The sequence below is a fragment of the Centrocercus urophasianus genome, unplaced genomic scaffold (assembly GCF_019232065.1).
Source record: "Centrocercus urophasianus isolate 14NV4802_14NV808 unplaced genomic scaffold, USGS_Curo_1.0 seq_16, whole genome shotgun sequence".
Classification (NCBI taxonomy): domain Eukaryota; kingdom Metazoa; phylum Chordata; class Aves; order Galliformes; family Phasianidae; genus Centrocercus; species Centrocercus urophasianus.
Genome location: NW_024884711.1, coordinates 10,998,948 through 11,025,875, shown reverse-complemented (window position 1 = coordinate 11,025,875; position 26,928 = coordinate 10,998,948). Strand labels below are relative to the sequence as shown.

Genomic DNA, 26,928 nt, shown 5'->3' with positions numbered 1-26,928 from the left:
ACACGGGATTACCCTTATCGGAATGGAATGAGTGGTAAATATGTCATTTGCTTAGGGCCTGCGATAAGAGACGAGTGTTGATAACGGCAAAGTTTAGCTACTCAGAGAAACTAATATTTACAGGAGTAAATAGAAAAATACAGGGCAAATGCATTCAGGAATCCAGACTCCTAACTTTGTGAGGAATGGGATTAATCTTCACTGCACGGGAATCTAAAGTCAGGATGAAACCTGAATTATAATCTGGTACATATCGCTGTAATTTGAACTGTGAAATTTAATGGTATGTGTATATGGAAAAGCAATTCAGTGAGAGTCTAAATGAAGAATTCTATTTGATTTCTAGAGCAGGTGGTGATTTTAGTTTTGGAAAAATAATAAGCACTTTATGCTTGTGGATAAATATATGTACGCGGATGATAAAATAGTAAAATTCTGTCAGCATTTAATATTTGATTTTGTATCTCCTGAAAATAATGTCAAAAACCAGAATTTTTGCGGCAGAGAAAACTTTCAGTGGTTTAAAGGTTGCTCCAGTGATTACGAATACAAAGATAACAATGGTTAATTTGAACTGAAGTGTTTCCTGATTCTTCCTTTTTATGAAGACCTCAGTGATTTAATGAAATGTAATCGTAGCCAAATTTTGAAATTATTAGACATGTAATAGCTTGGGTTTTTTTTTTTTTTTTGTCTAGTTTGTTGTTTTATTTTTGGCTCTCCCATAAAAGCAGTACACCTGCAGCCATAGCTTTAGGCCTGCGAAATATTGCTTTGATAGAGATGTGATTGCAGAGTAAAAGGTAAATGGTTGTTAAGGGAATAATACCTGAACAGTGCAGCCTCAGAACAGCCCAGCAACAGTCCTAGCATCAAGGTTTCAGCTGAAATATTCGCAAAATTGGCTACTGCAGAGGTTAAGGCAGATCGCTGCGGGTTTCAACTTCAGCACATCTTCAGGATGTTAATCCCATTACAATTCACTAAGCCAACGCACTCCTGCAACATCACAAATTTTGTAGTCCATGAGGGTCTGCAAAGTGAAGCAGAGGGTAAGATGCAACCCAAACATGACCTTAACTTGTGTGGCATTTTTTTCCTCCCCCCGTGGGAGGAAAAGCATGCTATGGGTCTGCAATCCCAACGCTAGCCACTGTGTACTGTAAGATGTGCTACACACAAACTGTATACATTTGTGTACTCACACGTGTTTATATTTTATCTGATGCTTCTTACCTCGTTATAGGCTTAAAGAGAAGTTATTTATTTACAAAGGAAATTGTGGACTCAAGGATGACACTAGAAACTGACTGCGGTTTTAATCATGAGTAATTCTCCTTTTCTCCTAAGATAAAAATCAGGTTGAGATAATCAAATTAGAGGAGAATAGTTCTTGAGAGGACAAAAATGACTGAAGTTAAGATAGCAGGAATGATTAATTTATACTTCAAGACAGATGGAATTTTTTGCTCCCTTACTGTGTAGTGACAACAATTACCGAGAGAAAACAACTAACTTTTGGTGAAATGAGAGCTAACTCAATGGTGCAGAAGTGGGAACGGGACAAGCCCTGAGAGGGAATGAGATGCAAAGCAGAGTGATTTTCCTTTGGCCTTGGAAAAGCATTAAAAAAAATCTTCATTAGTCTTCATTAATTAAAGAAGTGAAAAACAAATGAGAAGGCACAAAGCCAGAATAAGTTTGCTTGGTAGTATGTAGTATTTTAGCTGATAATATCATGAAATACTACTACCTGCTGTGTTCTGCTATGTTCAGAAGAGTACGGAGTATGAGGAAGGCAAAAGTTAAGCACATGGCGACAGAGTGCGGCATGACGTGGGCACTCCTGTAGCATGCATTTGTTGTTTGGGTCCTCTGGGAAGTGTTGATCTGGAGAGGTCTAGAAGGTATTCACTTCCAGAAAGTTTGTCAAGATGGAAATCCACAAGGCATACATTTTACTTCTGAATTCCATTTGGGCCGGGTTCTTGTTACCTGCAAACACTGGGAGCACTGGAAACATCTGCGCTCAACAGAAAAAAAGAAAAGGAAAAAAAAACTTTTTCTTTTATCTTTCTGAATTTAAAAACAAACATTTTGAAGTAAGGACTTGTAATCTGCATTCCCAGGTATCAAATTGCTGCAGGTGTGTTTGCTAGTGCCCAAAAGGCAAGATCTGTTTGAACCAGGTTATTTTCTTTAAAGTTCATGTAAAAACTTTACATTGTAATCATTAGAACTGATACGCGTAGGAATAGAGTATGTATTTCGTTTTTTGTACTTGTGGCTTAATGCCCTGAAATATGTGATGAGAAGTATTTGTTTCTGATCCTCTTCAATACGCAGATTTTCTCACTCAAAACGTCACAGGGGGATATTTTTCTTCCAAATGAATTGAGATGAGAGCAACCAGTCTTCTACGTAGGCTCTCATCTAGGCCGCCCGATTCATCCGTTGGCGCAGGAAAACTCTAATGGACATGCACTGCTGTCAAAAACTCCCGCAGATAAAAATGATGAGAGGCATTCGCTGGTGAAGCCGGGGTGGGATAAGCTTGGAGGAAAAGCAATGTATCTTTGGGTGACTCCCCGCTTGCCTAATGCGTCTGTGCAGTGAAGGTGTAACTTGTCAGAACAAAGCTAGCCTGCTGCAGCGCTGCCTCGCAGAGGTTACGCTGAAGTTAAGGAGTTGAAAGGGAGAGATAATGTTTCAGACAGCCAAGTTAGTCATCCTCACATCCAGCTAAATCCCCACTTACTGCTGAGAGCGCTTCCCAGAGCTGCGTTTGCTAAGCGTGCCAATGTCGTGCCTGCACGGCTGCCAGGGCCACAGCTTTGGCTGGTGTGTGGGGAGCCGGGCAGCCCGCTGGGCAGGTTGGGCCCACATGGCCCCCTGTGCTCCGATCTAATTCACGCACCGCCCCGCACACAGCTGAAGCTCTGTGACTGTGCTGCGCAACCGGCGTTTGGGTTTGGGAGCCTGTTTGTGAAAGACATGCCGTGCTGGAAAGGGCTGTGGCCGTCCGCCCGTCCCACTGAAACCTTAAAAGCGAGTGGAGCTGCGATGAGTTCTCAGGTCCGCCCAGCCACGGGGGCCAGCGCTGGTGTGTGTGTGAGCAGGGGGCCCGTCCCTAGCCCCTTCCCCACTGTCTGCCCTGGCAGGAGGTCCCACAGTGGGTGGCTCCCACCCCGGTGAGGCAGCGGTGCACAGCCCCACGAGGAAGGATGTCGGTGGATGTATAAAATGGCCAAGGAACTTCAGTAAATAGACTTTACCCTTCAGGATCCACGGATCCTGGCAGCGGCTGCGAGGGAGGGTGGGGTTGTACTTTTCCCCTTCCTGTACTTGGACACTTTTGATTATCCAGACTTTCTGGGACTGAGCAGGGCTGCCTAATAACAAAGCCTGCATAACATAATTACCTAAATAGGCCTATTGTCCTTTTCAAATTACTGCGCTGTGAAAACCTTAAACTTTTTTACTGGAAATGTTACATGTAGCAGCTAGATAGCTGAATGGCTGTTGCAAGAAGATCCCGTTTCCTCGTTTCTCACTGCTGTGTGGCTGAGAAGCTGATTATCCGCCTGCCGCCTATTGATGTTTACTCCTTTTGGGAAGCAAATATTTTAGCCCCTTCTGGCAGGGTAAACTGCCAAAAGTAATAGGGCTGGAAATACAAAGCTATGATTGATTTTGACCTTTGCTCACGTGCACGAAGTCTGTCCCCATGCAGTGTGACCCATGCCACTTCGTGCTGAAATCCAAGCCCTTTCAAACTAAATGGAATCACAAAAATAGAAGCCATGAAATGCTCCAAACTCTTCTAAAATAACAGAATAATCATCTCTTCTGTACTGCAAGAAAAAGTATAGCAGGAGGGCAGCAAAACTGGGTTTAGTAGCAGGCGAGCCAAGCGTAATGTCTTCCGTCTGCTGCTGCCTTTTTATGAGAACCATATTCTAGGTACAAAATAAACAAACTGATACGATGTGGGAATGAATCTTCTGTGTATTCTTTCAGTCACCATAATCTCAGCTATTCCTCCCAATCATAGTCAGTAAACAACTTTCATCCAGAAATCTGGATTTGAAATTATCTTTTTAAAAATAATCTCGTGTTTGGGATTTTATGAATCCATTGCTGCATGAGCAAATGTGTTTCAAAAGTTAAGAATGTCAGAAACAGTAGCCTAAAGTTAGCATCCTAAATCCACATTTCATGGCTTCATTTCCAAAAATGCGGAGAATCTAAGAGCTCCCTCAGCACTTTTAAAAACAGGCCACATATTGAAATGACCAGATATTGTCTAGAACTTTTATTTAATATTAAAAATTTTAGAGAATTTTTCCACTTCACCTCAGCTACATGAAAAAGCAATTAAATTACAGAGTTCACAACACTGAGTGGAAATAGAGACACTTACAGGACAAAGCAGGACTTGTTTTAAACAGCACATTAAGCAGGACTTGTCTTAAACAGCATATTACTCTTTTTCTGTAAATTTACAAGTGAAGTTTTCAGAATTGAACATTGAAAGTACAAGCCTAGAGTTTGGGCTTTTTTTTTTTTCCTTGTATTTTGCCTGTCTTGCTTATTTCTCTGATTCTCTGCTTCCTTGCTTATGAGTGGACTTTTTCTCAGTCAGTTTCAGACTTTTCCTCCTGGAATAGGTTTTAATAGTTAGATGATCTTCATATTCTCACCTCTCATTTGCAACTGCTCTGTGTTGTCTTCCCAGTGACAGTGAATTTGTGTGGTTGTGTTCACTGCAGATTTTGCTTTTTCTGGGGAAGGGTGAGGAATCTTGCTTCTTTCAGCTCGTTTTAGTGATCCGAATGGGAGCAGAGAGCTTGCATCATGTGATGGGGCAGCTCACAGCAGATCACCAGCATGGGGTCTGTGTGTGAGAACTTCTGTTGTACATGACAATCTGATAAGGATATCATGTGGTTTAGGAACACATTCCCTCAATGTTAACTTCTTTGTCCCTTTTATTCGGGAGTGGGTAAGGAAAAACGTAACAAACTGATGCCAGCTCTTATATAACTGACCCCACTTTCTTTTAGCATTCTGTTTGAGTTTTACAGCTTCTTCAAATACTTTTGTTGAGAGATGGAAATACAGTCCAGCAAGTCTGTGTAAAGAACCCTGGACACAGAGTATATAATATACCTTCTGTTCCCCTTGGACAAGGTGATTTTTCTTTCCCCTGCTTATACCGTATATAAACGGAATATTATAAAACTATGTAAGTCAAATATATACACGCAAGTGACACTTGTATAGGTTTAATAGGTTAAAGCGTGAGTGAGTATTTATAAATTCTCAAAGTGCTCTGGATCTTCACTGCTAAGGACATGGTGCTAAAGTCCATCCATGGTTTGGAGGGATTTCCGTTTCGTGCACTTTCAGTGACTTAGACTTTACCCCTTAAGTGCATCCCCTAAGATAAAGAACGGAGAAGTGTCTCACAACAAAGACTTGTTTTAGCACCGGTTTGTTTCATTTAATGATTAGGAGGATGTCTTTCCACTGAACCATAATACTTTTCTCTCGGCTCACATTGTATTTTTAGCAAGGATCTTTGAACAATAACAAGACAAATTAAGTGTATCTTTTAGAGCCTTATCTTGTGAGGCCCTTCAATGCACTCAGCGCTCCACCCTTGGATTTAATAGGAGTTTCAGACAGAGTGCTTCAATGACTGAGCCTTTAGCATGTTTATGTACCACTGCTTTACTGAAATTCTAGTAAATGTTGATGCCATTGCACTGGATATTCAGAAGGAACGGCCAAAACTGCTTTTCTTCTTAGGAGGGAAGAAAAAAAAAAAAAAAAGAATTATTCTCCTTTCGAGCTCCATGGAAAGAGATGTGGAACAGCTGACTGAATTACCCAGTGCTGCACCACCCAGAGACAAATGCTGCCATTAGATTAAACTTAGGTTTACTTTAGTGGGTGCTTCAATGCTGGAAAGCTATTTGTGTCCATGATAGACTCAGAGTGGAAGAAGTGATTCAGTCAGAAAAAAACAACAACAGTGAAGCAAAAAATCTCTTTAATCCTGTCATTTCTTCTGTCTGAACACAGCTTGTGGTGAAACACACACTACTGCAGTGATGTTCACAGCATTTTGTTACTACTCTGCTGGCCTGTTGGCAGCACACAGCCCATCACACAGAGATGTATCTCTCTACCTATATGACAGCACTGGTCTTCCAGTCTTGCACCAAAGTCTCTCCTCTAGCAGCTGGAGATCAGTGTTAGGAAGTTTTGCAGGCTCCTGTGTGATAAGCAGACCTAACAGGGGCTGAGATGATTTAAAGAGGTGCCAGTCCCACTCAGGACCAGCAGGCTTCCTCCCAGCCCTGCTCCTCTGCTCCTCACCTCGCACCAGAAAAGCCACCAGGAAGGCCAACATCGTCTGTCTTTCCAAGACTGAACATTCACTCGAACAGGAAGGAAGAGGACTTGCAAAACTGTGTAACAGTGCCATCTGGCGATACCTGCCCAAACCTTGCTGCTCCCAGGCACTGCCTGTGGTCAGGAGACTGGGGCTTTTCCCCACACGCAGGGAAACGCCTGTGAGCCCCGCAGTTTGTGTTTTCTGCACAACTCTTACCAACTGTTAACCTAGTCAGAGGTACTATCTTCTCAACAAACCTTCCATTCCTCGCAGAAAACACTAATCTGTCAACCTGCATTTTTGGCTTGGGGCGTGAATCAAAGGCCTGGCTCATAGTCCTGCAAATGTTTGCTCCTTACTGTTAGGATCAGGTCCTTGTTTGTTTGCTTTTAAACAGTGCTTCATACTTCTGCCTCTCAACCTTTGATTTGAGGGGACTTTTCTTCTTCCATCACTCTATCTTTCAGACTGTTCCTTTGCATTGCTTTGTTGTTCGGTTTGCTTCTTTCATTCTTTTGTGGGGAAAAAGTGATGAGTTCCTGGATTGATGTATGTCAGATCCTCCTTCGGGGCTGGCTGGGAACCCTTGGAGACCTGCCTTTTCTACAAACACTCCCATTTTCACTTCACGCTTTGAACACCAAGCCTTAAGATGTGGAATAAATGTTGGCAAATCAGCTATGTCTCTCAGGTGTTTGTGCAAAGTATCTTTGATGAGGGGGTTGATAGGAGGATGTACTTTTCTCAAATCCTCATCTGGCAGTGAACCTCAGCCTTCCTTTCTCCATTTTGAGAGCACATTCCAGCTGTGTGTTTCTAGTTGCACGTACTGTCACAGGTTGTGTGGGTTAGGTACGTGAGCTGTTTGCCTTTCTACATTTTGCATGCATTGCCACATTCATATCTTTGAGACCATGGCAGAAGGGAGCCATTATCTGAAGTTTTGCAATGAAGCTGTCAGCTGACTGCAAAAAGTCTGAGCTGACTCACATCTTCCCTGTTTTTTTCCTTATCCGAATCCTTTTATTTTCCTGTGTTTTGGACAGATCCTTCAGAACTTCATGGGTGAAATATGAGCTACTTGTTGGGAGGGTCTGTATGTCTGGGTGCTGTTTGAGAAAATAGCTCTACCTCAGTCTGTGAAATGGAGCCCTGAATGAAAGGTGCAACTGCTCAAAGTTGCTGTTTTCACGTTTACTAAAACGTCAAAGCATAGCTTAGTTATAGAATTTTACATCAACACTGCCCAGTAATAGCATGTTTGTTAAGCTTCTGCTACACTTAGTTTCTGTACAGAGAAAGAAAAGGCTTTGACCAAAAGAGGTGAGGAAGGAGTGACGTAATTAGATAAGATTAAATCAGAATATCAGTTTCCCTGAAACAGATATTTGGCTTTTTACCAACAGTATTTTACCCCATTTTTCAAATAAATACGTATTTTCACGGGATAACTCTATCTGAAATATTAATGCTTCCAGGGCTGCATTACCTTTGTTTGTTCATCAAAGTCCATTACTATGAGAAGGCTGCTGTTCCTTAGGCTGTTTCAGCTTCAAAAGAATTTTAGGGCCTGGTCTATTGGAAAGCTTGGGGGTATAATTAGTGAAAATGGAAATAGATGCAAGAGAAATTTAGTTCCTGATGTTTTAATTTAGTGTAGTACTGCCATGTGTTGTTGAAGAGGATTCTTAAAGGCAAACATAATTATTTCATTATGGTCTTCAGAACGCTTTCATTGGTCTTAATGACAAAAAGCTGCATAAGGAGTCATACATTTTAATTAGACCTTCTTATATTTACATCAGATAAATAACAAATAATTGATGAAAAACAAGTCTTCTGAATGGATGACTTCACACAGAGCTCTGGTTACAGTTTAATGATAAAACATTTCTCTTATTGCTTTGCATTTTAATTATCTAGAATTATTGCTCTAGCAGAAATCTCAAAATACTGTTATTTCCATGCATTTCATTAGGTTCACAACAAATTTCTATGAATCCAAAGCTAAGAGAAAGGGTGTTTTCATATGTAAGCCACTTACAATCCATTTCCAGCTTTTATTGTTGTTGTTGTTGTTGTGGACTACTCAGGAAAAGCTAGTAGGAGGATGAATCAGACTACTTCATTCATCTTCAGTTCCCTACACAGGAGCAAGCCCTGCCATTATTAGTGACCAAGAACTCCTTTTGAGGTCAAGAGACCGTGGACTTTTCTAAGGAAAAATGTGTTGCCTTTTCCTAACCAGCTTAGCTGAAAGTGGTATGCCTAAATAGTTTACTTTTTTTTTTTAAGTCTTCCCATTGTCCCTTTATGATGTGTGTATGCTTTTAGGTACATTGAAATTACTCATATATTTTGTGTTGGGAACTTTATAATACAAGGAGAAATGTTGTTTAGAGTTTTGCTACTTGCAAAACAAAGAGTTTTGTGTTTTATACGCTCTCCAACGTTTCATTTTTGTAACAAAACATATTTGACATGATTCATTCCTGAGAGTATACAGAACGCTAATTGTTGTTATTGATTTTAAATTTTGCAACCATTACAAGTAAGCCAGATGAGTGGCAGATAAAGAGTAATAATCCATGGAGTTCTGGAAGTGTTTCATGTTTGTCTGTAGTACTTTACATGATCAATAGTAAGTGCCCCATTGAAACTAACTGCTGTATCAAATAACAGTAAATCAAATGAATGTGCTTACAGATTATTTATTGAAAGCTTTAATTGTTCACTGGGGCCCTGCTTATCTGAGGAAACAATAGAACGTAGTGATCAGACAAACTGGTTTGCAAACGCTGGGGTCGCCATCAAACAGCGGGGCATCGCCTCTGCCTGGGAGGTGTGGGAGTTTCCCTAAATGTGCCCCTGTCCCACCAGCACTTCCTGTACGCTGGGACTGCCCATACTGGGTGATCCCAGAGTAAATTAGCCAGAGAGAAGCTTTCTCAAAGAGGGTATCTTGCTTTCACAGGTTGCTCTTCTTAAATCTCTTCGGATAACGTACGTGCATGGATTAACGTGTGGAAAAAGCACTAAATTTCCCCAAATTTCTGAAGGGACATGTATGTAGAGACAGACCATACAAGATCTGATCTAAGAAGGGAAAGTGGAGAGAAATCATAATAAACTTACTGTGTGAATAGCTTAAGTAGGTATGAAGTACAGTTTTTGGCAGTACATGCTGCTGCACAGTTAGTTGTCAGACGCTTACAAATACTACGAAATTAAAAAAACTCTTTCTAACTAACAGCTCTGCACTGCAGCAGTGTTGTACTTATTCCTTAAAATGACTGCTCTGTCTTGTCCCATGCACTAAGAAGTACTAGTGCCACAGGTTAGAAGTTTTCTGGACCTTAGGGTGAAAGAGGTAGTCCTACAGACAGTTTCACCATACTATCCTCATTTTTTTGTGTAGCCTCAGTGTGTTGTCAATTATGCTTTGCTGTGGCTTCAGAATCCTTTCAGTGTCAGCTGAGACACTAACACTGTCCTTCTGCAAATTCAGGAAGATGGCACTGAAAGAGTTTACATTAAATGGCATATCTTTCCAACCATGACAACTGGAAAAGTGTTTGTACAAATAAGCTTAATTTCTACAGAAAATGATGGCCCAAATCTCTCAAATATGGCAAGAAAAGTGTTTTCCTTGAGAGTGCTTATTCTATGAAACATACTTATATGCATATGTATCATGCTGGATGATCATGTTATGGACATGAAAAAATGATTAAAGCAAAATAATCAAAGGTCTTCTAGAACTGAGCCTCTCTTGGAAAAAGTAATTACCCATTTTCAAAATGTAAGTTTTGCCTTAAGTTTCTTGAGACATCAAGTGTTGAATTTGCTTCTAGGTCAGGATTGAAGTTGCCTGTCCCACTCCAAATTTAGAGTTTTTCCTGTTATGAAGTATTTCTTTTATGTCATATACTGTTTAAAGTGCATCTTCCCTATTTGTAAGTCTGGAATAACGCAGTAAATCATGAGCAGAGTAGCTGGGCAAAAAAACCCAAACTTGGAGCTGGAGGTGGGTATTGAACAGGAAACACCAAGCAACTGGGAAACACTACTAGCAGAAGTCTGTTCGTCAGCATTACAGAGTGTGCTTATTTTTTGCTCTTCTGAGTCAGAATGGTATCACAGATGACAGAGATAAAATTATGAGCATTCCTCACTCTAAGGGATTAATAGGAAAATCCACGCAGGTAGAGAGTAAGAGAAAAGAGTATTGGAAAATGCGCTCTTCAGTCACAGTTCTCATCTAGGCTCCGGTCTCTTGTGAATATTTTATTGATCTTTTATCTTCTAGGCAGAGTAGAGAGATCTGCTCTCAGTGTTGCTACCTTTTTGCTGAGGCACCAAGCCCCTGCACAGTTTTTGGCTCCTGTGGCACCAACTGCCATGGGGACATGGTGATGCTTGCCTGGTTAGCTGCACCAAGGGAAAGAAAATCCCACCCATAAACATGAAAAAAAAAAATAGATATAAAGTAGTATGTAAACAATGATGAGGATGCTGATTTTCAAAGAAAGCCAGTGCTGTTTTAGATTTTCACAGTATCTTCCCCACTATGTTACCATCTTTTGTCTAGCAGGCACTCAGTTGAGAAATACTGCAATTCTGCTCAGGCGAGCATTACAGCTTGATAAAGTGTGTATTTCATTTTCTTCCCTCAACAGATATTGGTGATACTCAGTTCTTAAATATTCCATGAACTTGAATTTCTCATGCGAGCATCGGAAGTGTTGAGGTGTGCTGCTTTTAGTAAAGCACTGACCTGATCTGGCTTGCTGAGGAGACAGTTTGTCCCTGTCACAGTGTGTGTATGTGCATTGGAAGATGTCAGTAAGGTTAAAATTTCGTCTGACTACCCTTCTTGTTGCAGATAAGATGAAGCAATGAAAGCCATTTTTTATTGTTATATGTCATGTCTAAGTGGAAATAATGTATTGTTTTAATTAAACCCCCACAGCTGTAGCAGTGTAGCAATGTGGGTGCAATTAGGCTAGTGTTAAAAATAGTCTTATGGAGTCTTAACAGTAACTAGGGAGGAAAGCTAGATGTATGTAATAGACCTGTACAAGCACAGGTACCCCAGAGACTCACAGCAATAATGCCAGGAGCAGAGGAGATGTTTCCTGGGACACCTCCTTCCTTTAGGGAACTACCTTTCAGAGACATTGCCTCTCAGTTTTCTCTGCCTTGTCCTCTGCAGAAGGCTGCTGCTCCACAGGCAAGAGGAAATGCTTGGCTCCATTTCACAGCCCCAAGCCTCACCATCTTCAGCAAATGGCCCTGCTTTTGCAGGGGCATTGCAGGGAAGCTGGACACACGCTCTTCCTTCTGCTCTGCTGGAGGGCTGGGAAGCTGCAGCCCTGCTAAGGAGCTGTGGGTGGCTGCTTCTTGGGTTTTGCTGGTTCAGCAGATTCATTACTTGAAGAAGAAACATACCTCTGAGCGGCATCGTGCCAAAAAATCCGCAGCGAAGGTCCAAGAGTGAGATCTCAAGCAGTGAGATAAGCTTAATAATTGTCTGATGCTTTATAAAAAGAGGCGAGGGACTGTGTGATGAGACTGTCAAAGAAAATAAAGAGTAGGCCTCCTTTTCTGAGGATATCAAAACTCAGAATTAGCAGAGCAATAAAAGCCTTCTAAAGTGAAAGCTGGAAACAATACATTTTTAATAAAATGGGCAGTTACTCTAATTGCTGAACCCCTACTGTTCAATTTCTTTTAGTGCCCTTATTCATTAAATTCAGCATACTTACACTTATTATTTACAGATGTATGCGTTTTAACTTGTTTATAGAAACCATGCTTTGCAGAGAGCAGTGGCTGGTATAATGCTAATTTGTAAGTGTTTATTACTGCCTATAATATGCCATTTTTAAAACAATTAAAAGTACTGTTTGAGCTCATCATTGCAGTCAACCCCAAAATGCCCATGAAAATTGAAATATTAGTGCCATGTTCTGCCTCAAAGGTTATAGGCTGTTTGTAGCAGATTGATAGTGAGCCCATTAAAGAATTCACCTGTTCTTAAAGACTTCAAGCTCAGCAGTCCAGCTTCCAGATATTATCCTAATATAACCCATTTAAACATATGTGATAGAGTTCATAATTGCCCTTGTAAATGGGAATGGAAAGGAGGGTACATAAATGAATTAGTGATATCCAGCAGTATGGCTGCAATACAAATTAATTGGGATGGTAAGCACTTTAACTGGTCTGTACTTACTTGAAGTAGTTTTGATCAATGAATTGGCTCTTGCTGAGTCACTTATTTATTTTAAGATCTACAAATTCCTAAGGATCAAAATGGCCTAAGTTGATAGTCCTAGAGTTTGAGAAATAAAATTACATGTAAAATACTGCATGGCAAGTCAGTTTTAGGGCATCAGCAAATAGAGCACAGCAGTCTCATTTTGTCCATGTGATACTGAACAACTGTGTAATAGTAGTACGTGATTAAAGATATGAAAACTCTCATTTTCTTGCTGGATTCAAGCCACGGCAAAAAAATCATGATAAATAGTGTCATAAGAACACACTGAATATATAGAAAATAAATTTATTTGGCAGACACAGTAATACTGAAAACTAATACCAACTTGGATGGGAGGCCAGCTTTCTGGAATGGAATCATTCCTTCATTCCTGTAGCATAATGCTCTGGATTATTCTGTTTGGATGCTTGAAAAGATCTGAAGATAAAAGAAAAGTGCTCAAAGTACTGTAAAGCATTTAATAGCTATAAATGGGGACTTTATGACTTAGTAAAATATCTGGATGTATATAAGATTACAGTAACGATTTCATTATCCTAGCAATTTTTATTTCTTATTGAAGAGACTGGATTTGAGCTTTTTTCATTTTATATGTTTACAAATCAAGGGTACTTCTTGGAATTGGTGTGTTTAGGACACTGTAAAACTGGTCTGAAAAAAAGAATTGCACCTCTGCTATTTTTAAGTGCTTTGTCCCTCACAGTGTGAGTTTTCCTTATTATTGGTCCTGCAGGGAAAATATGCCAAATTTGTGACACAGTTTTATCAATAGGTCACAGAAAGAGGCTCTGTTTTCATAAATAAAGAGGCCCAAGTCCTCATCCTTTCTAAGCCAGTGTAGCTGCTTTGCTTGTGCTGCTTTGCTCCAGATGAGGATCTGACCTTGGGAATTCATTGGGAAAGCAAGGAGAGCCCCGCTTGTAAGAAAAGCTCATTTTCAAAGGAAAATGGAACTTTGCACAAATGGGAGCATGATTTTCTTTGGTAAAGAAGATCCTATTTTTCAATTTTGCAGTGATATGAGAAATTCACTCTAGATTGATGGAATTCTGCATGGTAGTGACCAGGCGGAAAATCACCGACCCGAAAAAACCACGGAGCTAGCATCTTTCGGATGTTTTTCTTCAGTTTTCCATACGATTTGTTTTTCTCCCTGTAACATGTTTTCTTTTTCATTCTGAAGGTAGGCTCTTAATACAAACTGATGAGCTGCTGCCCTGTAAGCTCCGCCGTGCCTGCAGCCCCTCTGGCCATCCTGTCTGCACGCTCACTTTCACCCCAGCTCTCACAGAAACACCTCCTGGTGTCTGTCCAACCATTTATTTAGCGAAAGACACTCCTGTTCTCAGTTCCTAGAGCATCATTAAGTCTGCCTGGGAGGAGTACAGGTGTAACCAGATGTAGTTCTTGCCTCTAATATGATTAATCATGGCAAGATTCCACCTGCAATTGTCAAGTGTAAACGTGTCTCCTCTGTAGCTACCCATATGGATAAACCCAAATGTACAACTGCTGTGCTGACACAAATGTTAAAAAAATACAGACTCCAAAACAATGTAATTTTCTTTGAAGAGGTCAGGTGAACATAAATCTCCTGTATTAGATAGAACTGATTGCCCATATTTTTCGTGGAGCCAGGACTTGAGAAGCAGGCATTGCAAAGCTGGCAGTTCTGGAGTAGATGTTGCTCTTGTTTGAAAAGACCCTGCTGAGCAAACCCTACAGAGCATGAATGTGCTCTTACAGCATAGCTGCAGCCTCCTCACTATCCTGTACACTGTAGTTAATGTGTGTGTAAAGTAATTTGTAGTTGCCAGAAGTCCTGACTTTCCTGAGAGATACACTGGAAGTACTTGCAGTTCCAGCTTGCCTCCAGAATATTTTCAGGGCACAACATGCAGCAATTTCAGGAAAACGTTTTTATTCAGAAATATATGGTTGGGCATATTGGTAATTTCCAGACCAGGTGAGCTCAGTATGTAGCACAGACGCTTTTCTTCTAACCTCTTAGATTTAGCTTTATGTCTTGGTGGTTGTTGAGGTGGTGGCTTGGACAGTAGAGCCATGCATACAGATTTTTGTAGCAACTTCTAGTGTTGCTTCTGCCTGTGTGGGGACATAGCATCCAAGCATGGGTGTTACTGAGCAACAACCGTGTGGGGGGACAGGAATCAGGAGATGAAGGGCACAAACAAATGCAACAGGCACCATCTGAACATAAAGAAACACCTCTTGGTGAGGGATGACTGAGCTCTGGCAAAGGCTGTCGAGAGTTTGTGGTTTGCCCCTTGGAGGTAATCAGAAGCTGCTTGGACATGGTCCTGGGCAATCTGCTCTGAGTGTCCCTGATTGAGCAGGGGTTGGGCCAGGTGGACCCAGAAATCTCTTCCCACCTCAGCCAGTCTGTGATTCTCTCAGGACAGACTTCTTGCTGCTGGGACTTTCCTGTGTAGTTGAATATACAGTGTGGTTGTTTTTCTGAAAGTTGATTGTCATTTGTCTGTGGAAATCACCAAGTGTAGATGAGCCTTTCACCAGCCCCCCTGAGCTCCTGCCAGCAGTGCTGGTGGCTCTTGCAGACAGAGGGCCTAGGGCCCCTAATCTCGCAGCCGGCTGCAGAGCTGGATGCATGCTCAGACTTGGGAACTGGGCGGTACCTCAGAGGTGTCCCCTGTTAGAGCTGCTGAGCAGTGATTTAATTAAGCTCCCTGCTCTGTGTTGTATGCCATCTGTAACTTGGGGCAAGATATGTAAGGCTGCATTTGGAAGGCAATGTGAGAGCTACAGTTAGTTGGGCTCTCAGTTGCTGTTGAAAATCGCATTTGGGTGCTGCTTGCTTTTTTCCAGGAATTTAAGACCTAGGCAAATCAAGCTGTTAGGCTGTCAGTGCTTCTGTTTCTCATCTCTGAAGTAAAAAAGAATAGCCCTTTCCTTATCCCACTTGGGTGTTACAAAGATAACCATATGAGTGCTCGTGGGATATTCAAGTACTGGAGCATCGGAGACCATGGCTGTAGATTAGATAGGTAGTGCGGAGCAGGGTCTCATGCCGCTAAATATGGCAGGGTTAGGAGAACTGCGGGCCTTGCTACGTGCCAGGAGGTGAGTGGCAGGTCTGTGCAGCAGTGCCACTTGGGAAGGCCGCTGGCAGATGGGGCCCCTGGAGGGTAGACGGCACTGTGAAGTCAGGTAATTCAATTTCAATTTCAAATGGATTAATTAAGAGAACAGACTATTTGTGGTGGAACAGAAAAGGGTATTGCCAAAACACACCCATCTTTCGCTGGGCAACCAAGAGAAGATGTTTGTGGGAATACTGAATCTGTGCAGCAAATGAAAAAGGGAATATGCTGTTGAAGAACAGAAATTGTATTAGACTGGAAAAAAAGGACAAGCAACTGGTAGACACTGTTGCTTTCTGATTTACTACAAACATATCTGGATAGCTCTGCTCTGCTGGTAGTAAGAAGTTGAATTTTATGTTCTGGCCCTAATCACCTGATGCAAATAAAGACGTCGGTCACCTATCCTGCTGTCATACAGCTGAGAACAGTATCAACAACTCCATTGAATTAAGTTACTTTACTTTGCTGGCCCACGTTACACATCTGCAATTGAAACCTTGCAATTTTGTTGATGAAGGCCAACCAGTGGCCTGACTTGGAGCAGCCTAAAGTCTGAACACTTGAGAATGCAAAAGGATGGGGGGAAGCAAATACTGTCTTGATTGTGTGCTTGTCTTCAGTGGAGTGCGGCCAAATTTGTAGCTGGAACTTCATTAGGGTAAGAATATCAAAGCATGTGCTTAGCTACTCCTTGTACTTGCGAAGCTGGGGACAGAGTTCAGCGGGACCACTCTTCTCCCAGCTGTGGCTGGACAGGAGCCAGCTGTCCTATCACTGCTTTACTGACAAAAGTCCTAACAGCAAAAGCACTTCAGCTTTAGAGACTTCTGCCAAGTGGGCTGCCTCTATCAGGGCTTGCACCTTGTCTGAGATAGCTGTTGGCAGCAGGAGCTGTGCCATAGGCATGGCTCTGAAAATGACCTCGGCTGAGGCACCTTCTAGGTGACCTTGTGGCAGTTTGTCTATTAGTTAGAACTTGCAACTTGGACTTTTGTTCTCCACAACCTCTACTTCTTATAAGCTTGGTTGTTTTTTGAATTGTACTGTAGGATTCCCAAACTGTACACAGTACTCTTAGCTTTTCAAATAACGAAGAGATCGTTTGGGATTGGGCACCCTCAAGTAAAAGCCAAATCATAAAGTATGGACTTTTGATGTCCCAGTTGAAAAATACCCTTTTTCATAGTAAAACCAAACCTGAAGACTTGGATGTTTTTTTTGTCTTTCCAGGCCAAAACATGCCTTTTTTCTTTTAAGACGTAGGCTGTCCTGTAGAGTTGAGCTATGGCTTGATTAAAATTTAAGCTGGAAAAATTGTAACGAGGAATTAAGTAAAATAACTTACATTTAACATCATGGCTTTAAGACAGATGTGCACAGCTAGCAAGACACAAGTAATGAAAAAGAAACCCTAAAATGTGAAAGATGTTTTCTTAAGTACTTCTGAAAACTCTGATAGTAATATCTCAATCTGGAGTTATCGTGACAGCCTATGTTTTATAATCCAGGTGTGTTGTGTTCACTCTAGTAAAAAACATTCCTTCCAGAACTTCAGTGCATACCCAGCCATAAGAGGGAAGATTTTTGATTGTGTTTTGGATGTGACAGTTTGGTAATTCAATGCAAGTTGAACAACATTTGGCGCGTTGTTTCCCCTGAGCCTTTTCCTCTTTCTGCCTGCCCTCAGCCCACTCGACTTCCCTGCAGTAAATTCTCATGTAGAACAGCGATCGAGTATAGAGATGTCAATAAAGTGAAATAGTACCCCGACTTCTTTGCTTTTGCTGCTTGCTTTGAAAGAGAGAAAATCAGGGTCTTCACGCAAAGCGAAGACTTTGTTTTTCGTCTTTCCTTTGTCTCTGATCTGCACCTGTTGTATATATGGTAAAAATATCTGGGACTTATAACCCAGCAACAGTCCGCAGCCAGAGTCATGTGTGACCGGGTCAAACACACACTCGCTGGAAGGTCATGGCCAGGTTACTAAGTCAAGGCTGGCAAGTCTCCACCATAATGTTTTCTTTCTCTCGCACTTTTTTTTCCCCCCCTCTTGTCTGTCTTCCAAACAACAGGGTTTTTTTTGGTTTTTGTTTTTGTTTTTTTTTTTTTTAAAAAAAAAAACAAACCCTCATAACAATGCAAACTATTTAAGCATGACAAATTCAAAGAGGTTTTTTATTAAAAAGAAAAAATTGGGGCAGGAGGTTGAGTCAATGATATTTTGGATTTAATTTTATAGTATAGTTTTATGTGGCACATGAAAGAGAGAAATTTGTATTGAAACAATTGAGACCCACTTTCCCAGTTCCTGGCTCTTTCCTGGAAGATGATTAAAAGCAGACTTTTTTTTTCCAGACTAGACATAAAAATTAAATGATCTACAGTATATAGTTATTTTTTCAAATGTTTGGAGGCTTATAAATAACTTCTACAATCAAATGCACACATACAAGCAGCAGAGAATCTGGTTCTAATTACTTGTACTTTAGTTGAACTTTGGCGTTTCCTTTGACTTTCTGCCTAATGTATGTGAGCTGTGTGCCTTGCACTCCTGCAGAGAATTCATAAAAAAAAAAAAAAAAAAAAAAAAAAAAAGGCAAAAAATCCAGACTCTTGTTGGTGCCAACAAAAATGAGGGTTAACAGAATGTTTTGACCAAATGCAACACTTTGCTATTCACCCTAATTAGCTGAAATTGCTGCTTCCCACCAGGGACCCTGAGCTCAGTACTCACAATTCCCTTGAGGCTATCCAGGAAATGCCATTTGCTTTACAACTTCTTATTCTTTTAAGACTCAACTGTCCAAAGTGTGCGTTAACATACTAGCTTAATAATCGAGGTTCCTGGTGAAACGAAAGGCATTTCATAATGCCTGCTTCTATTTGGTCACAAAGTGAAATACCTCTGTCTGTCAACATGGTTTAGCTGGCAGTAAATTAGCTCTCACAAAGCACGCTGTGCTTTTCAAGATCTTATCTGCTACTTTATCTAACCTTTAGAAATATTTCAGACATCTTAGGAATGGTGAAGTGACCTATTGTTTGCCAGACCCTGTGTGCTCTGGCAGCATTCAGGTGTTCTGTGCTGTGCCTGGCCTCTGTTTTCTCAGGTGAGCAGTGTCACAGCGTACAGGATGAGGCTGCAGGGCATCAGAAGAAGTTACTTGGACTAAATTGTTCCTAAAATTCTAAGACTTCTTGACAAATTTCCAAACTTTGACTTTTTGGAAATGTCATCAGTGTCCCCCTCTCTGCCTCTTTTTCTTGATGTGTTTTTTATCTTCCATGTGCAGGCATGAATAGATGGAAATGAGTTCCACTGCTTTTTTTCCAGTAGCCATCCATGTGACACAAAACTAGTGCTCAAAACCCAGTGAGCTTCAGTCACTACAGGCTTCTGCACCTGATTTCTGCATTTCCACACTGGCAATACATATATTTTCAAATACAGAGTTTAAAAGGAAGAACAGTGAGTCAGAAGCCAACTAGGAGTAGAGTTTCTGCTCCTGAAACCTCATACATCTTGCCTAGGACCAAACGTTCCCAAACTCTCTAGGCAGTTGTTCGTCTGACACAAGCACTGTGTTGAGCAGATTCAGCTTTTCCAGTAGCATATATATCTGACTGTTTTGAGGTGCATCTTCTGGGTTTTTTTTCTGGGTTTTTCACTCTCATATATCTTTCCAAGTTTTCCAGAAAAAAAGTAAATCTGCAATGGCATCTTCACATAGTCAGCTGTTGACCACTTTTTCTTTCTTCCTTTATGAACTGAGCTGGTTGCTTAATCTCTTCTGAGCAACCCAGGTTGCTGGTGCTGGCCAGTGCCAGACCGACCTGCGTTGTACATATGGCTCACTCCGTGAATGTTACTATTAGATTGTGGGGCTTGTTTACAATGAGATTGTTGAAGAAACAGAAGTGTATCGGCATTATTCCTCGTAGACTGCTTTTCACTAACCAAAATCACAGAAGGATTGTGGGAGTGTGGTTGTTTTATTGAATGACACAACCTTGTTTTCCCAAGAGAAGCCTAAAAACCGCCTTTCAGACTGACTGGGAGAATTGAATGAGCTAATACGAAACACATTGTCTGCTGATATTAGAGTTTTAAACTAAAATTTTATCATTCTGAGACTGATTGGAAACCACTATAATACTTGTGCTAGCGTGAAATAAGACGCAGAACGTTTGAGGACTCTCAAGGGCATTTGATGAATCTGACTTTAATTTAGAAGTACTAATAGATTATTGATTTAAGCAGGATGACTGTGCAGAAATCAATAACGGAGCACTCCGTGTCTCTCTTAAATACCAAAAATTACTATTGAGAAGAAATGATTGTTCTCGCTTCTTTTTTCATTAACAAAAAAGCTCATTAAAGTTTTCTTGGGCCAGTAGGAAGCTGTAGATATTTGATTTGTTGAAGTTCAGCATGTTGAATGCTGAAACAGTTAAGTATGGCTCTGGACATTGTTTAAATATCAAGATTTATTGAGCCACATGTTATTTTACTTTTCTGTTTTTCCACACAAACCTTCCTATTGTTACGTATATAAATAAATCGGTCCTGTTGAGAAGATATTTCTGTGCTTAAAATCAGTGCCCTTAACACTCCACTCCAGCATTTACTTTCTTCCAAAAAATGCGTCCTTGAAGTTGATGGTAGTTTAATCCAAGTAAAAATGGCAGAAATTGTCCCTTCCCTAACGAGTAATCGGAAGTCGTATCATGTGCTGCAGTCCTCTCTGCGAATTTTGAAGAACTCGAGTTGACAATGAATCATGGGTTTAATACAAATGTATCATCTCAGTAATCTGAAAAATACCATGTACAGTAAATCTTGTCTCGGATTTTCCATTGAGTAATATTCTTTAGGGCCTGCTGGTAGTGCTCTGGAGATTTAGCTGTGCAGATAGTGCCTAATATTTCTGGATAGATCTGAGTTCACAGATTCTGTCATTTCTGTGTATCTGTTGAAAAGTTGGAGGGATTTATCTGAGGAGCAGCAGAACAGCTAGGTGAAACATGGAAATGTATTGCGCATCTACAATAAATGTGAGGAATGATGACAGCATATCACAGAAAACTAATGCAGATGTTCTGAAAAGATCTAGTTCACGTGTCTTATCTCACATCACAGAGCTTTCATGTCCTCTCACTGAAAAGGATGACTGGCTTTCTAGCAAGTTCAAAACAAATGGCCATCCAGAAATATTAAGGCAATAAAGGACATGGGGTCATAATATCTAATAGCTTTTTCTCGGAGAGGTTTCCTGATGCTACAAATCGTAGAGTTGATAAGGAAACGTTACTGGATTGTGCTGGTTTTACTGATGAACAACAACATAAATGACTCGTTCCAATAATTTTCACTTCGGGTCTTATTCACTTGCCTCTTCATGTATGTCCTGATCCATTTTCATATCTTTCTGTGGTGGAATTGCACATGGAAAATTGTAGACAATGGCAAAAGATGTAAGAGCTCTTCCAAAACCAGTGGTGGATTGGAAACACACATGCCTCGGTTTTCCATTTAACGTTGATATCCAGTGCACACACACGGATCCCATGTAATTCAGTAAGCTAAAAACAGAACGTGAGCCCAAGACTTTCCATTTCTGGGGCCTTTGAAGATAATTAAGCTGTGCATATGAAGTGAGATGAAGCTTTTTTGGTGTTTAGTAGCTGGATCATGACACTTTACATACCAGATAGTTTAAAATACACTGTTGAGTGTACAGCCTGTAGTTCTGTCGCTAGTTGTCTTTTTTTGTTTCTAATTTTTTATTCAACAAAGACAGGAAGGGCCAGTTTGATCATTGTAATACAGTAAGTGACTGATTATTTGAAATTCATTCATGAGTCATCCATTTATATTCCTTTTTTCTTTTTAGCAGTTGAAACTCAGAGCACCAGTTCTGAGGAACTTGTTCCAAGCCCTCCTTCACCACTTCCACCCCCGCGTGTTTACAAGCCCTGTTTTGTCTGTCAAGACAAATCATCTGGATATCACTATGGTGTCAGTGCTTGTGAGGGATGTAAGGTGAGTGCCACTGTCTCCCTTTCTTTTTATAGTACTGCATTTTGGTTTTGGGAGGGACTAGGCAATGAAGTTGCTTGTGTGAATTAATTCTGATACTTGAGTAAAGCCAAATAAATGACCGTCATTCCTGGAATTCCTTTCCTCCGTAACTCCTGCCAAAGTACGTCTTTCAGGGACTTCCATAGGCACTGACTAACATCAGAATGTGGTTGCAGATGCAGAGCTAATCGAATAAAAAGTGATAATGCTTTAAGACTCTTCATTATCCATTTATAAGTGTACCTTAAGAACTCATATGGTTGTTGTCTGCTCTGAGCCTTGCTATTTCTGTGGGAGAAGGACCTATTATGTGGAAATTTTTTGCATAGTCTAAGTAATTTCAAATCAAATTGGGAGTTTGAAGATTAGCAGAATGGCATTCCCAAAATGTAATCTGGCAGTGCTGGCACATCTGCTGACTACTTTCTACTGCCACAATTGTCAGAGTATGAATGAATGTTCTGTAGGATGCAGTAATACGATATGCAATTCCAAAGCAGAGGATGTATTTAAAGATGAGATACATATCAGAGAAGCATTATGAACTAAACTATGTGTATATGGCAGTAATTAGAAGTGAATACACAGTGAACAGCACGTGTGCAAGGAAAAATGTAGTGCGAAAAGTGATAAAGAAAAGATATATCCCAAATGGTCTCATGGTTTTCTTTGCACCCTGATAGGATGTTCTCTTCTAACAACTAGACACAATATCTGTACTTCTAATCCTTCAGATTAGAATAGTTGTCTAGTGTTTAGTGCAGTGAAGATCCTGAGGCCTGATGAAAATGTGACAGCTGCCATGTATGAATTAATAAAGTTACTAGAATAAATAATAAAAGATATTTTGCTGGTTTACTTGCAGCAAGAAGAATAGTAACATCTTTCAGATACTGTGCAGTTAGGCATTTTTACTTCATTCTTTCATCCTACAACATCTTCGACACCACCGGCCTTTTGTAGTGACATTAAACATATCATAGTTCTGGATTTGTGTCTTTAGGCAGAAAACTGTTGGATGAGAATCTGGTTTTCCCACTGTTTTATAACCTCAGATACTGAGATAGTGAAAGTAACCACTGAAACTCATCTCTGCTTTAGAATCACTTTTTATATTGAGGTTTTCCTTGGATATTGTCTGTATCTTTTGCATGCCACAAAACTACTGAATTTGAAGTGTCTGTTAAGAAAAACTATGGTAAGAATATGCTCCAGCTGATTTCATTTAATAGGAAGTCTCATCACACACAGATGCTAACACACAAATGGTGGTGTCATTTGCTCACCTACAGACTTACTCTAAGCACAGATGTAATTGCAGACTGTGGCAGAAAGGTCACATGTTCCTAAGACTTCATTATTTTTGAAAAATACATTAGGATATACGGAGGGGCTTCTATTGGCATACTGCAAAGCATTTTTGTAAGTAATTAAGACCACACCTGTCAAAATACGTGGAGAAATCCATCTTGTAAGGTAGTAGCTGTTATTCACTGCCATTTAGCAACAAAATTGTTTTCATTTATTTGTTAATTTGTGGAATGGGATAATTCAACAGTTAGCAGTAGCTGCTGGTTTTTTCAGTGTTTTTTTTTTTCTTTTTTTTTTTTTTTAAGAGATGAATTGCATATGAAACCTGTAAGCGTATGAGAAACAAAAAGGATTCCAAATCAGTGATATGAATGCCTAAGACTGGTAATAGTTGGATTAGCTGACACTAGCTCTTCAACATGTTCGACTAAGATTTAAAAAGCTTATGCTACTGATTGAATCACCATCCTTAGTGAGGGCCAGGGGATGGCAAATAACACAGTGAGCCAATCAATGGGCAGTAAGGTGCTGTGTTTGCTGGTCAGAATTGTCTGAGCTTTCACATCAACAGAAGGGATGTGCTGGATAACAGCAGACAATGATATGTGACCAAAACACCAAAAAACAGCTGCAGAAACCTTTACACAGACAATTTCTACTTTTTCTCCAAAGAACATTGCCCTTCTTGAGTCCTTTTAGACCACTTAGTTTGTTTTCCTTTATCTTTCCTCCATGTTTGCTCCTGTACCTTTGAGAAGCTGCCAACTTTGCAGCTTCCTAACCACCTAGGTTCCCACCTGTACCTAAGTTTGCCTTTACCCTACATTCCAACTATCAGTTCTGTCTTCACGCTTCTCTTTGTCCTTGTGCAAAAATCTATCCAGTTCCTTTGTGAGTTTAAATAAACCCTCATAATTGTCCATCGCTATTGGGGAAGTCTCATTTTCTGTGGATCTCTGTTTTTCAGTTGGTTAGCCCTGGTTTTTGGAAAGTACAAGTTTCACTGATGGCTTTGGCTCAGCACGGTGTTGTAGTTTCATGCTGCTTCTCTGATACGTCAGAAAACGATAATAAGAATTCATGTTATACCTTTCTTCTCATTATCAAATACATATATTTATTTTTTCTTTGCTTGAACACATATTTCCATGCAATTTCAAAAGAACTTTATTTTCTTGCAAATATTTACAATATTTGCCATTTCACTGCACTTGACTAACATTTCAAAGTATGTTGGGATATGGAGATGTAACCTCACTTACTGATCTCTGGATTGCATTTCTTTCTACACCTGATTTACTAGACCTTCCCTTCATTCGTTTTTTCCTCTGGCATTGGACTTTCCTCTTCTCTGAGAGCCTTTTCTCGAGCCCTTTCCCTTTTCCTTTCTGACTCGTTTACCTTTCCTTTCAAATTCCTGGCAGTCTTATTTCTCATGGGAAATACAAAAAGAAAACTCCCCTCATACCATATTTCTCTCTCTAATAAGAGCCCTGTTCCTTTTGTTTTTCTGTGATAGCTCTCCCGTAGTTTTCTTCTGGTTTTCTGTTTGCTCCTCCTTTGCCTTCCTGTTCTGAGTTGCTGGTGAAGCTGCCATGAAGGTAATTATTAGCATCTCCTTCTAGTGCAAATGGACAGCTTTCTGTCCTTGAGATTTTGGGTTCATTATCGCCTCTGGTTTGGCAGCCGTTCATTTTCTTGGTTTTCAGGGCTCTTTACAGTCTCCTCTTACTTAGTTTACTGTTTATTTAACACCCCCCTAAATGACTCTTTTATCCATTTGCTGATATTGTTCCCTGAGGTTCAATTCCTTAGTTTTCTGTCCCAAAAGCATCAGCTACTGAACTGTTTTACAGTAGTCCAATGCCCTGTGAGCCAAAAGCAATATTCTGCTAATGAAGGGCATGTACTTAATGGAGACCCTTCTAGCCATGAGCCTTTGGAGAGCTGTGACTGGCCATTATGACATTGAGATGCTCCATTGGGAAACCAGGGAAATACTGCAGTGGAAACTTTTAATTACTGTCAGCTGTCACCTGCCCATGGTTGATTTCCAAAGCTACCCCCACTCTAACTTCATCCCCTCCCGTCTGTACCTGGTGTGCCTCTTGCTTGGCTGACTGCTGCTGTGGATGCAGATTTCCTGAAGACAGAGCTTTCCATCTCACTCTGTGTTTTTTAACATCGTGCCATGACATCATTGCTGATCTCCTCTGTAACTCACACATCACATTGTCCTGTTGGTCCCAGGATCTACACTCAGCTGCCTTCATTGTCACACTCTAGCTGTGGTCTTTTTGTGTGGTTTTTAGATTTCAGCTTGGTCTCTTCTCTACTCCTTTCTTGCCCTTTTCCTCCACACTGTCATCTTTGGACCTTATTGTTTTAGGAACCCAGGAGCAGTCTCCCATTCTCCTTTGCCAAATGCTTTCTCTTTTTACGTATTTTAAACCCTGCTTTTTAAGATGATCCTTCTGTCTTACTCATGACCAATGTCTGCAGTGCTGCCCCTCGCTAGAAATAATGTTCTACAGCTTACTTCAATATCATACTCTTCTGAGGTTTTTTGAGGCTCGTGTTTTTCATAGTGTGCATTTATGAACCACAGTGGACGTTTAGGAGCTGTCTAAATAATGTTAAGAGATTTTGTTTTCTAATTTGAATATGTTCGTGCTGAAAATATAGTGATCATAGGTTTAGAGTACCTGACTTCTTGCCTTCCAAATTTGAAAATGGGACACTTGTGCAAATTTGGTATCTGAGTTTTTTTAATTTGATCAGTCATATTCAACAGTCAGGGTTTTTTTTAATTTATTTATTATCATTTTTATTTTAAACCAATTGAATAGTAAGAGTCTTGGCTTTGTTTTTTTCTGAGTGTGATAATGCAAAAGGCTGATGTGCACTGCAGTCTGTTAGTGGCTTTGTATATATTAAAATCTCAAAATTGAGCCAATCTTCACAGTGCTCTTGTGTTCTGTAGAAATTTCAGAGCCAAACCATCTTTTTCAGTGTAAAATACAACACATTTACAATGTTAAACTTATTTACAGCTTTTCCATTTTGTAAACTGTGTGGCATTTCAGAGGAGGGTTTTGGAATTTGTTTTATGACCTCAGTTGAAGACTTCTAAAAACTTTCTGTTTTCTTGGTCTCTGGGTGTTGCTAGATAGCATGCTAACAAATTCCACACAAAATGAGCAGCTTGGATTTATCCAGCTGGTACAAGTGGTTATAGGGCTGCCACTGAATGCTCAACTCTTTGGGCCTGACTTTACTCGTCATTGTAGCTGCCTTTGCAAAAAGAGAGATTGAGTGTGGTGGGCTGGTTTCTCAAACAATGCCATCATTGTGTGGGCAATGAGGAGAAGCTGATGTTCTGGCACATTCAGCTGTCTCCTAAAGCCTTGTCCCTTGTTCTGAGCACTTAAAAGACAGCATTCCTCTGCTGGCAGCCCTGCCTGGATTCCTGGTTTGAATTCAGTGGGCAGCAAAGATACCCAGAGGAGTTCTGAAGAGAAAAGAATGCAACATACAAGAGAGGAGGTTTACTGTCCAATGGTTTTGCCTGAATGATCAAGGTGCCTCTCTGCCCATTGCTGGTGCCAGTGGACAAAAATGAGGAAAAATCTAATTCTGTTCTGAGTGATCACAGATTATCTTTTATTGTAAAAGAATAACGTCAGAGTTTTCTTAAGAAAATGCACCTAATGTAGGA

At 40.4% G+C, this 26,928-nt stretch overlaps 1 protein-coding gene across 5 annotated transcripts in view; it reads left to right on the top strand.

The window, feature by feature from the left end:
• Positions 1–26,928, top strand: part of RARB (retinoic acid receptor beta) — a 189,286-nt gene that overhangs the window by 99,799 nt on the left and 62,559 nt on the right. For 3 of the 5 annotated variants that reach the window (XM_042816510.1, XM_042816511.1, XM_042816508.1), the window contains one exon: positions 21,712–21,860. In XM_042816510.1, the coding sequence (XP_042672444.1) occupies positions 21,712–21,860 (149 nt within the window). The remainder of the gene's footprint in view (positions 1–21,711; positions 21,861–26,928) is intronic. The other 2 variants (XM_042816507.1, XM_042816509.1) reach the window with 1 other exon arrangement.